We start from the raw sequence: 11,247 nt of genomic DNA, 5'->3' as shown, positions 1-11,247 counted from the left end.
GTGTGTGTGTGTGTGTGTGTGTGTGTGTGTGTGTGTGTGTGTGTGTGTGTGTGTGTGTGTGTGTGTGTGTGTGCGTGCGTGCGTGCGTGCGTGCGTGCGTGCGTGTGTGTGTGTGAGTGTGAGAGAGAGAGCGGGTGTATTGCTGTGTACCCAATGAACTTGGCATTTTGAATTTCCTGCAGAGAGGTAGTTTAGTTGCTGACAGTCGTGCACGTTTCTCCGGCCGCTCTGCACGCTGCATATAGACCTTTTCAATGGAATTCCATTGCTAGAAACCAGCCTGCCCCCCTTGTTAACTTCCTGTCAGTTGATGTCATACACTGCAACAGGAAATCAACATGGGGCCATTTAGAGTGTTTATGTTTACAATTGTGAAATGGTCTATAAACGGCTTCCCCAGAAGGCTTAGCCGGGGTCCCTCCTTCCCCCACCTGGGCCACTCCTGGATACTACAACCGGAGGTGCTTCTCCCTTCCCTTGAATTGTATTGTTGAATTTGTCAGCTGTGTGGGCGGAGTTAGCAACAGCTTTCAGCTGCACGGATTCCAGGAAGGCTGCTCTCTGTGTTCTCGCTCATAGCTCCTCAGAAATCCCTCCTAGCTCCTCGAGGCAGGAATAAGAGCTTCAAGAAGGAGGGCCAGAACAACTACCGGTTCAGCCGTGTCAAGAGGAGCTATCAAAGAAGGGATGTGAGATGCACCTCTGGGTGTGTGACGACAAGCATGGTTGGAACGGGCAATGCACTATATAGTGTAAAAAAACAAACAGGATGTACTTCTGCGTCTGGTCGGATTTCGCAGTATTCAAGCAGGCCACCAGGAACAGCACTCAGTAGAAGTAGTATGTCCCAGCCTCTTTATATACAGTCTCTGGTCCCAACGGTATGCATATACTGCATGCAACAGTACATACTTTCTAAGGGCAGCTGCTGTATGTACTTACTTCAGTGTGGAGGGCAGTCACCTGCAGCGCTGGAGGAGGCAGGTACTGCATTGTGGGGGGCAGTCACCTGCAGTGCTGGTGGAGGCAGGTACTGCATTCTGGGGGGCAGTCACCTGCAGTGCTGGCTGAGGTAGGTACTGCATTGTGGGGGCAAGCACCTGTAGCGCTGGCTGAGACAGGTACTGCAGTGTGGGGGGCAGTCACCTGCAGCGCTGGGGGAGGCAGGTACTGCAGTGTCGAGGGCAGTCACCTGCAGCGCTGGCTGAAGCAGGTAGTGCAGTGTGGGGGGCAGTCACCTGCAGCGCTGGGGGAGGCAGGTACTGCAGTGTGGAGAGTAGTCACCTGCAGCTGGCTGGGAGGCAGGTAGGGACAGCGTTGTGCGGTTCCACTGGCGGGAGAGGTACTGCAGTGTGGAGGGCAGTCACCTGCAGCGCTGGCTGAAGCAGGTAGTGCAGTGTGGAGAGTAGTCACCTGCAGCGCTGGCTGAGGCAGGTAGTGCAGTGTGGGGGGCAGTCACCTGCAGCGCTGGGGGAGGCAGGTACTGCATTGTACGGGCAGTCACCTGCAGTGCTAGGGGAGGCAGGTACTGCAGTGTGGAGAGTAGTCACCTGCAGTGCTGGCTGAGGCAGGTAGTGCAGTGTGGGGGGCAGTCACCTGCAGCGCTGGCTGGGGCAGATACTGCATTGTGAGGGGCAGTCACCTGCAGTGCTGGCTGAGGCAGGTATAGTGCAGTGTTGGGGGAAGTTACCCGCAGCGCTGCGGGAAGCAGGTACTGCATTGTGGGGGGCAGTGATGACATGCGGGTGGTGCAGGTCCAAGGAGGAAGCTGCTAGGGGAGGCAAGTATTGCATTGTGGGGGGCAGTCACCTGCAGTGCTGGTGGAGGCAGGTAGTGCAGTGTGGGGGGCAGTCACCTGCAGCTGGCTGGGGGAGGCAGGTACTGCATTGTGGGGGGCAGTCACCTGCAGCGCTGGGGGAGGCAGGTACTGCATTGTACGGGCAGTCACCTGCAGTGCTAGGGGAGGCAGGTATTGCATTGTACGGGCAGTCACTTGCAGCGCTGGCGGAGGCAGGTAGTGCAGTGTGGGGGGCAGTCACCTGCAGCGCTGGCTGGGGGAGGCAGGTACTGCATTGTGGGGGGCAGTCACCTGCAGTGCTGGTGGAGGCAGGTACTGCATTCTGGGGGGCAGTCACCTGCAGTGCTGGCTGAGGTAGGTACTGCATTGTGGGGGGCAAGCACCTGTAGCGCTGGCTGAGACAGGTACTGCAGTGTGGGGTGCAGTCACCTACAGCGCTGGGGGAGGCAGGTACTGCAGTGTGGAGGGCAGTCATCTGCAGCGCTGGCTGAAGCAGGTAGTGCAGTGTGGAGAGTAGTCACCTGCAGCGCTGGCAGAGGCAGGTAGTGCAGTGTGGGGGGAAGTCACCTGCAGCGCTGGCTGGGGGAGGCAGGTACTGCATTGTGGGGGGCAGTCACCTGCAGCGCTGGGGGAGGCAGGTACTGCATTGTACGGGCAGTCACCTGCAGTGCTAGGGGAGGCAGGTACTTCATTGTACGGGCAGTCACTTGCAGCGCTGGCGGAGGCAGGTAGTGCAGTGTGGGGGGCAGTCACCTGCAGCGCTGGGGGAGGCAGGTACTGCATTGTACGGGCAGTCACCTGCAGTGCTGGCTGAGGCAGGTATAGTGCAGTGTGGGGGGAAGTTACCCGCAGCGCTGCGGGAAGCAGGTACTGCATTGTGGGGGGCAGTGATGACATGCGGGTGGTGCAGGTCCAAGGAGGAAGCTGCTAACCACTTTAGGACATTCTACTGCAGTGGATGTGGAGGACATCTGGCACTGCTCTCACTGGTATCAGAGAAGGTTCTCAAAACAACCCAGATATCATCCATACCAAGGTCGGTCCTCATGGTCTCCATGGTTGTCTTAGCCCCACGCTGGACTGATGATCCAGACTCTTGCTGTGGATGGAAAATACATTGCAATAGTAACTGATGTATCCTAATGTAGGGTAGTGACAAAAAGTAAAAGTTGGAAAACCCTACCATAAGTTAACATGATTGCAGTAGTCTCCTGTTTTAGAAATATTGAATAGGCTACAATTTAAAAAATAGTCATAGTGCCTTATGATGATCACAAAACTGCACAGACATAGCACTCACTTGTGTGGGTGCAGCATGGTCCCAGCTGTCAGAAGAATACATTTCTCTGGAGGGGAGAGAATCAACATTTAATCATTCAAATAAATCTCTGAGACACAAAGACTGAAATGGCCAACATCTCCAAATAAATAGCTGAGAGTAACTAAACCATCATTCTTTTATTCAACAGTGGCATAAACTTATTACATATCAATACCACTGTGGTGTAAATGTGTTCTTTTAATGGAATGAACAGGTAAACATAACACACTAACATTTAATGTAGCCTATGCTGTTTCCATTGTAGACTAGGCTACCAATAGTTTGTTTTTTTTACTGCCTGTGGGCTTATTTCATGGAACTTGTTTGATATAGTGAGCAATAGCCTAAATAGGCTATGCATCAACATCACCTATGGTCTTTGACAGGCTATATGATAGTAGGCCTAAGTAGGTAGGCTGCAGACTGACATAGCAGCCCCGTTGCTTAACTTAACCACATAAATGATTCTGCCATCGCTGTTGCTGGAGTTTGGACCAGTTTCCATAAGGACTGGGAGAAAACAAAAGAAAAAAAATTCAATTATCTCCATTAACCCAGTTTCTTTAACTCAAGCAAGGATGTATATTTTTTCTTCCTCAATGCTAAATTAATGCATAAAGGGATACGCCACCGTTTATCGAAATAGGGCTCATCACGGTCTCCCCTAGCTGTAGATAGGTGGGCCAATGCATTTTTTGTGCATGCATTGTTTTAGTCCAGTGCAACACTGGCAGCGCCGCCGCTAGTTAGCTTAGCGTAGTGAATGGAATCCTATGTTGCCGGTTAGCATGTTGTGAGCCAAAGACAAAAAAACAACCTAATTACTTGCACTGAGACAAAAAATGCGTTGGCCCACCACTCTACAGCCGGGGTAGACCGTATTCCTTTAAGATTCAATACTCCCACCTCGCAATTCAGTGTTTCCCTAGGATTTATTTTAGCAGTGGGGGCAGGTCTGTCCGAACAACCACCCCCCTCCGCACGCCCCGCCGGCAAATGTTTTACTTATGAAACGGAAGGGACACTTCACTGCAACACAAACTAATATATTTATTTACCTCTATTCACACACAATGAGGCATATTTTCATTGAACTTTTTTTTTTTTTATTGAATTGTATTTTTTTTTTACATTTTTTGTACAGCCCTATTTCTGATTTGTGGTGACAGAAATTTTGCCATGGTGGGCCGCCACTACAAAGTCAACATAGAGGAAACACTGCAATTCTTTAGTTCATTTTTTAGCTTTTCTTTATGTCACTCATTCACAAGACTGTAAAAGAAAAAGAAAAGGCAACTAGTAACGTTAGGTGGCGGTAATGCACCTTAAACGCTAGTCGCCACCCGCCATTAAACAGAAAGAAGAAGGAGCAGGAAGCAACATCGTGGATTCCAACCAACATAAAACCCTCATTGAAGAAGACACAGCAGCAGTCGCAGAAAACAGAAGATCGAAATGGCGGCGCCAGCAGAGAGGATGGAGGTAAGCTGTTACAATAGGACATACGATACACTCCTCTAATTCCCCTTTCCTCCCCTCACGAATGCACCTTTTCATGTATTCAAGGAAAGAGGTTGTAAATTGAAACCGTGTAAAACAATTGGTGTTTTGTCATTCCTATTTGCGCCAGCTCGTGATGCATCCATTTTAACTTAAGCTAGCTAACGTTAGCCGAACGTTACTTGTCTGATGCAGCTGCCCTGCGGCTCATTCATTTAGCTAGGTTCGCATATCGGGCATTGCTAAGAAATGATTTATACACTTTCCGTATGTTTTTTGGCCATTTCAATTGATGACCAATGGTGGAAATGTTGTGGACTTAACGTTAGCCATGTCAGCAGAAACCGTGTTTTTACTTTTGTGACACAGCCAGCCAGCCAGCCGGCCTTTGGGACCGCATGGGGACTAACGTGTTAGCTTCCGAGTTAGCTTAGCTAGTTAACGTTACCTAGCTACCTCACGTATGGATGCTGCCTCGTTCGCCCGCTGGTTTCACTCCGTTCTGATGGCGGTTTGCTGTAAGCAATGCCACACATGTGCGAAGATCTCTTTCCACTGCGTTTTGGTTTGTTAGCGGCATCAACATCAAATCTGACTACTTAACGTTATGATTTATTGTTGGTCGGCTAACTTTAATTAGTAGCATAGCACCTTTTTTAACATTTTGTAACTTTATGGAACGCTTGTTAACGTTAGTTGACATCTATCGAGTCAAAAGGCCTGGTGATTTAGGTGTAATTTTGAGACTTCTTTTTTTTTTTAAATGAGTGGGTAACGTTAGTTGATACTAAAGGGTTTGCTTGTGGCAAGGCCAAGATCGCATTAGTAACGTTACTATCAACCATGTGGTCACATCTTTTGTGCTGCGGGGAGGCGGGCCTCATTCACGGACGGTACCAACGCGGGTAACTTATTCACAGCACATTAACGGCTAACGGGTTTGCGCTACATCGACGTTAAACTATTCTTATAGGTTAACGTTAGTGTGCGTTTATCGTCTATGGATGCCCGTAGTGTTGAAAAGACCGGTATAACGTTACGTGTGTGTGCTTGGATGGCTTCATTTCGAATGCTCATGGATTTTACGTTGTGTGGCTTATAAGCTGCAAATGGTGTAGTTGACTGTTGAGCCTTTTTCAACTTACTCTAAACTATTGGTCTGTAATTATTGGGGTTGGTTGTTTTTACTGATGCAGCTCTTGTCGCCTAGATCTCATCAAAGCTAACGGGGGGGGGGCATTTTTTTTAAAGGAATCTTCATTAGTGAGATCACTAAGAAAATGATAACTCTGCTTATCACGACTCCTTTCATGGAGTTTTAGCTTTTGCCTTTTACTTCAATGCTGCTGTTTTTTTTTTTTTTTTTTGTTTATCTGCTTGGTTTAGTGATCTGCTGTTCCCTCTTTGTAAGCTAAATTAATTCCTGAGTTGAGAATACAAATAGTTACACCACATCTGCCACAGTCGTTTAAATTAGACCTTAAACCCAGTACTCGAGCCAAGCTCGCTTCAGGTTGTAACTGTGTGTCTCTTTGAGGTTTCTCAGGGGGAGAGCTCAGCCAAGCCTGCAGCAGAGGACATGACGTCAAAGGACTACTACTTTGACTCATACGCCCACTTTGGCATCCACGAGGTATTTATTTTTATAAACTAAACAAACTGCACTATTGAACAGTGTATATAAAGTGTATCCCTTTTGTGTCACAATATCGTAATTCACGTGCTGTTATTGGGCCTTTGCTGCACCTGTAGGAGATGCTGAAAGATGAGGTTCGCACTCTGACCTATCGCAATTCCATGTTCCACAACAAGCATCTGTTTAAGGACAAGGTGGTGCTGGATGTGGGCAGCGGGACAGGCATCCTCTGCATGTTTGCTGCCAAAGCCGGAGCCAAGAAGGTTATAGGGGTATGTGTTGTGCTATATCGGAACCCAATCCATTTCTGCTTTTCTAGATTGGTTGGACTACTAGTTAGTAGGGTTTGACCAATGGGGGGGGGGTGATTGCGTCTATATAGTGGCGTAAGAAGTGTGAATTCAAATGTGGGTCTTTTGTCTTAATAGATAGAGTGCAGCAGCATCTCAGACTACGCTGTGAAAATTGTCAAGGCCAACAAGATGGATGATGGTGAGTTCAGAGTGTGTGTGTGGTTTGTAAAATGTATTTCTGGGTCACGTCGGGGATACGGGAGTGAAAAGTAGTGATGTAGCTCGTGACCTCTTGTGTCTCCAGTTGTGACCATCATCAAGGGGAAGGTGGAGGAGGTGGACCTGCCCGTGGATGGAGTGGACATCATCATATCAGAGTGGATGGGCTACTGCCTCTTCTATGAGTCCATGCTCAATACAGTCATTTATGCCAGGGACAAGTGGCTGGTATGTCAATCTTCAGTGTTTCTCAACCCAAACACAGGACTCGCCTGGATAATTTGAATTATACAATTTGATATCTTTTAATTTGAATTATTTCAACTTTGTTATTGTAACCCTAAGCTGGGGTAACTCGGCTGTGGATGTCTCAGAGATTCCTGCGTGTTTTTTGTATTAGACATTGGGCATGACCAATTCATTTTAATAAGTTGGTACAGATGTCAATAAGATGAAGGGCAGTTTTTTTTCTTTTCTCTTGGATAGTCTGTCACACACCTGTGAGTCTGAGTGTTTTTTGTTTTCCCCTCTGACAGAAGCCAGATGGACTCATTTTCCCAGACAGGGCAACCCTTTATGTCACTGCCATTGAAGACAGGCAGTACAAAGACTACAAAATCCACTGTGAGTAGTCTTTCATTCATTGGCTCGAATTGGACCTGGAGTGTTTTATAAATTGCTAGGTCATCTGCAATACTGGAGTTTAAGGAGACTTACAGTAGTGTCCAGCTCTACGCTGTGAAAGAGCATAGGGTTTGGGTTCCTAGCACATTTAGGTTTCCATTCCAATTCAAGAGTCATTTGACTATTAGTTCAACCACTTGAACACCGCTACGGTGCACAGGACTGGACACCACTGGCTGTAATCCACGCTTATTTTCAGTGAACTGACTGGTCTGTGTTTTATTTTTATTTTATTTTTTTTGTCTGTCAGGGTGGGAGAACGTGTATGGTTTTGATATGTCGTGCATCAAGGAGGTGGCAATCAAGGAGCCCCTGGTTGACGTGGTGGACCCAAAGCAGCTGGTCAGTAGCGCCTGTCTCATCAAGGTGAGTGGATGAACATCTGGTTTATTATCCTTCTCAAATCCCACTGGGACCGATGTGTGTGTCTGTGCTTTAGCGCAAATGTGTTTTCTGTACGAGTCTGAAGCCGGCTTGTGGGCTTGTTGTTTCAGGAGGTGGACATCTACACGGTGAAGTTGGAGGACCTGTCCTTCACCTCACCGTTCTGCCTGCAGGTGAAGAGGAACGACTACATCCACGCTTTGGTCACCTACTTCAACATAGAGTTCACCCGCTGTCACAAGAGGACCGGCTTCTCGACCAGTAAGTCTGCTTTCTAACCCATAATACACGTCAGACAGTGTCGTATGGCTGTCCAGAACTGATGGTTGGGTATTTGTCTCAACCGTTTCGGTACAGGATGTTGGGTTCGGTATGCGACATTGGTTCGGTATGCGACATTGGTTCGGTAGGCCCTGTGACCTGAAGTTTTACCCCTAAAATTTTGGCAGTGCACAGCTGTAGCATGCTAGTCGACTTAGCCAGTTTAGTCAAGCTCAATGGACAATTTGTTTCAAACTAGAGCCCGGATGGATCCAGAAACGCGTAACAAAACAGATTTCCCCAACATTAGTTATTTGTAGTATTCACTAAAGTCCTCACTAAAATATGATAATGCAGTTAAAAAGTAAACTTGTGGAACATCAATCTATTAAAGTTCTGGTGGACAAACTATGCAATGCCAACACTCAGAAAGTGGTCGAAGGGTGTTTCTTCCGTTTTTATTTATTTTTTTAAATATTAATTTATCTGCCATTATAAATCCCAATAGTTTGGAAAATGCCTAATATCGGCCTGCCAATATATCGGTCGGGCTCTATTTCAAACTGCGTGACGAGATTGTTCAGCTGAAGTCGGGGCTGTTCTGTAACCCCAATGTGTTAATGTCTGAACAGCCACACAGGGGATTCCAGTTATTGTGGCTGATCAGGCCTCTCGCCAGGTTGAAGGTGGGCTGGCGCTCAGATGGGAATTGATTAGGTCACAAATCTTTTCTGCCAGTAAGTGCTACATGCGTGGCGTGGTCTGTCCTGCCCTATCGGCTGCGACCAAGCTAACCAGAGACTCAGGAAGATGTCAATCAGCCTTTACTCAGCCACCCAGTCCTGGGAAGAGGTCCAATCAGCCAGGTGAACTGAAAGCACCTGTGTGGGTGTTTGAGTTCACCTAGGGCTGAAGTAAAAAAACAACCCTGAAACAAATTAGGGCTGCAACCAACTATTATTTTCAAAGTCGATTAATCGGTTTATTTTGTTGGCAGAGTCCTGCAGCGGCGCAGGTTCGAATCCCCCCCCCCCAAAAAATTTTTTAAATCCTTTTTGTACTTTTGCACCTGTCATTCAGGTGCAGATGCAAGGTGTTGTGCTCAAAACACGTGTGCTGTATTTATCATAATGCACCCGACTCGAGATGGGGAAATTCCCCCCTCTTTACACATGCATTAAAGGGTGGCAATAATACGGGACATGTTAACAGATGTTGGCTTTTCATCTGCTGGATTTACTAAAGTCAGGCAACTTGAATATATTGCAGTCAGCCACGAGGAGGGTTTTGATAAAGGATTTTTTTTTTTTAAACATTTTAAGTTTACCTCACTATAACCCTTCTCGCTTACTCGCCTCAGATACGTATCACGATACATGGGTCACAATTCAATATATTGCAATATATTTCCTTACTGCGCGTAAGGCAATATATTGGGATTTTAAAAGACGTATAAAAGTCAAAGAAGTTACTTTAGGTAAACAATTCAATACAGAGCAAATGTTTCTATGCTAAAGTAGGCCAAAGTTCAGCCATAGCTACATTGTTAGCTACATGGCCATCTAGTGGTAGGGGGTTGAAACTCAACATAAACGTGAACCACTGTCTTACATTAATATTTTTGCACAAACTTTTGAAAATCAATATAGTATTGCGAAATTAAATATTGCGATGCTCAAGTGTATCTTTAAAAAAAAAAAAAAAAAATGTTTCCCTCTTAATCTTACACCCCTAATGCCCCCTTTCTCCCCTCAGGCCCAGAGTCCCCCTACACCCACTGGAAGCAGACGGTCTTCTACCTGGATGATTACCTGACGGTCAAGACTGGCGAGGAGATCTTTGGCACGATCAACATGAAGCCAAACGTCAAGAACAATGTAAGCTTCCCTCCTGCAGTCAAGTTCACAAGCTTTTATTTTTTTTCCCCCCACTTGCTGCCCTTTCAACTGTCTTGTCGCGTCGTCACCTGTTTGGCCGTGTGCGTCTTGCCTGACCGCTTGCTTGTTGTTTTTTTTGCAGAGGGACCTGGACTTCACCGTAGACATCGACTTCAAGGGTCAGCTGTGTGAGGTGTCGAAGACGTCCGAGTACAGGATGCGTTAGAAGCGTCACTCCCTCCCTGTGTTTAGTTTTGTCTTTATAAGAGGACATATTATGCTGTTTGACTTGGAGTCTGTACAATAGTTTGATCCTCCCCCATGCAGCAACATTTTAATAATTGTATTTTTTTTGTTTAGTTTTTGGGTCATTTTCATGTTCAAACGTTAACAGTATTTAAAAGGTCTTCACATCTTTGGGGGTCAAAGTGCATTGGCGTGGTGATTCATTGTGCTGTAGTCGCTCAACAAAATGCACGTTTTGACGTGTTCCCCGGTCGTCTGTGTCCCAACATCCTTTTTTGGGTTGTTCATGTCTTTGGCACGTGTGGCGACCCATACAGACACCCGACACGATAGCCGTGCTGACATGTCTGCCTAGTGTTACCGTCGAGTCACTTTGGCCCTCCTGTATGGTCATTACAATGACCCCGCTACTGATCTCTCCTCCTTTCTCATTGTGTTAAAAGCTGTGTGGGTTTTGGATTTCTGTATACTCAAGAAGCCCCGCCTCCTCTACTTGTGTCAGTAGAAACCATATGTAACTGTTAAAGCTGTCCACCGACCAAAAACAGCCATGTAAAAACAAGGGTGTGGCGCTCCAGGTTGCAATGAGATGACCTAGTACACACCAGGAAAAGTGTATCGTGACTGAGGCACAGCATTCTCTGTAAAGTTATGTCCCAGACTACATACTAATTCTGCACAGTACAAACTATATACTATTCGTCATAGTTTTAGCTTGTAGTATACAGAATGTCCAGATATTTTTATTACTTAAATGGGAATATGTGTATGTTGTGTGTAAATCAAACTGCATTTTTTTTTGTAAAGCTGCCAATTGAACTTCAAAGATATTAAAATTTCTCAAGTAAAACTTTTTTTTTTTCTCCCCATGTTCTTTATTAAAAAAAAAAAAAAAAAAAAAAACACCACCTTCAATTTATGTTGGTGTTTATCAGCTGTAAGCAGCTCTTGCAGTTCCTTTGGGGGAGAATGGTGTGCATCAACTGCTCACTTGAAAACCTAACTGCATTTAGTGTGGGTACTGTTTT

The 11,247-nt window shown here is 46.4% G+C and overlaps 1 protein-coding gene across 2 annotated transcripts in view; it reads left to right on the top strand.

Moving 5' to 3' along the window:
- Window positions 1-4,459: 4,459 nt before the first annotated feature.
- The window catches only part of prmt1 (protein arginine methyltransferase 1), a 6,894-nt gene continuing 106 nt past the window's right edge, over window positions 4,460-11,247 (top strand). Inside the window, exons 1-10 of one of the 2 annotated variants that reach the window (XM_039825891.1) lie at window positions 4,460-4,601; window positions 6,166-6,252; window positions 6,372-6,527; window positions 6,684-6,747; window positions 6,853-6,995; window positions 7,304-7,391; window positions 7,702-7,817; window positions 7,946-8,096; window positions 9,852-9,973; window positions 10,116-11,247. The exon at window positions 10,116-11,247 is cut by the window's right edge and continues 106 nt beyond it. In XM_039825891.1, coding sequence (XP_039681825.1) covers window positions 4,575-4,601; window positions 6,166-6,252; window positions 6,372-6,527; window positions 6,684-6,747; window positions 6,853-6,995; window positions 7,304-7,391; window positions 7,702-7,817; window positions 7,946-8,096; window positions 9,852-9,973; window positions 10,116-10,199 — 1,038 coding nt within the window. In that variant the 5' untranslated portion in view covers window positions 4,460-4,574 and the 3' untranslated portion in view covers window positions 10,200-11,247. Of the gene's footprint in view, window positions 4,602-6,156; window positions 6,253-6,371; window positions 6,528-6,683; window positions 6,748-6,852; window positions 6,996-7,303; window positions 7,392-7,701; window positions 7,818-7,945; window positions 8,097-9,851; window positions 9,974-10,115 lie in introns of both variants that reach the window. The other variant, XM_039825890.1, reaches the window with a different exon arrangement.

Source organism: Perca fluviatilis, chromosome 15 (assembly GCF_010015445.1).
Source record: "Perca fluviatilis chromosome 15, GENO_Pfluv_1.0, whole genome shotgun sequence".
NCBI classification, from domain to species: domain Eukaryota; kingdom Metazoa; phylum Chordata; class Actinopteri; order Perciformes; family Percidae; genus Perca; species Perca fluviatilis.
Note: the sequence above shows the minus strand (reverse complement) of the source record. Positions and strands in the feature narration are given on the sequence as shown.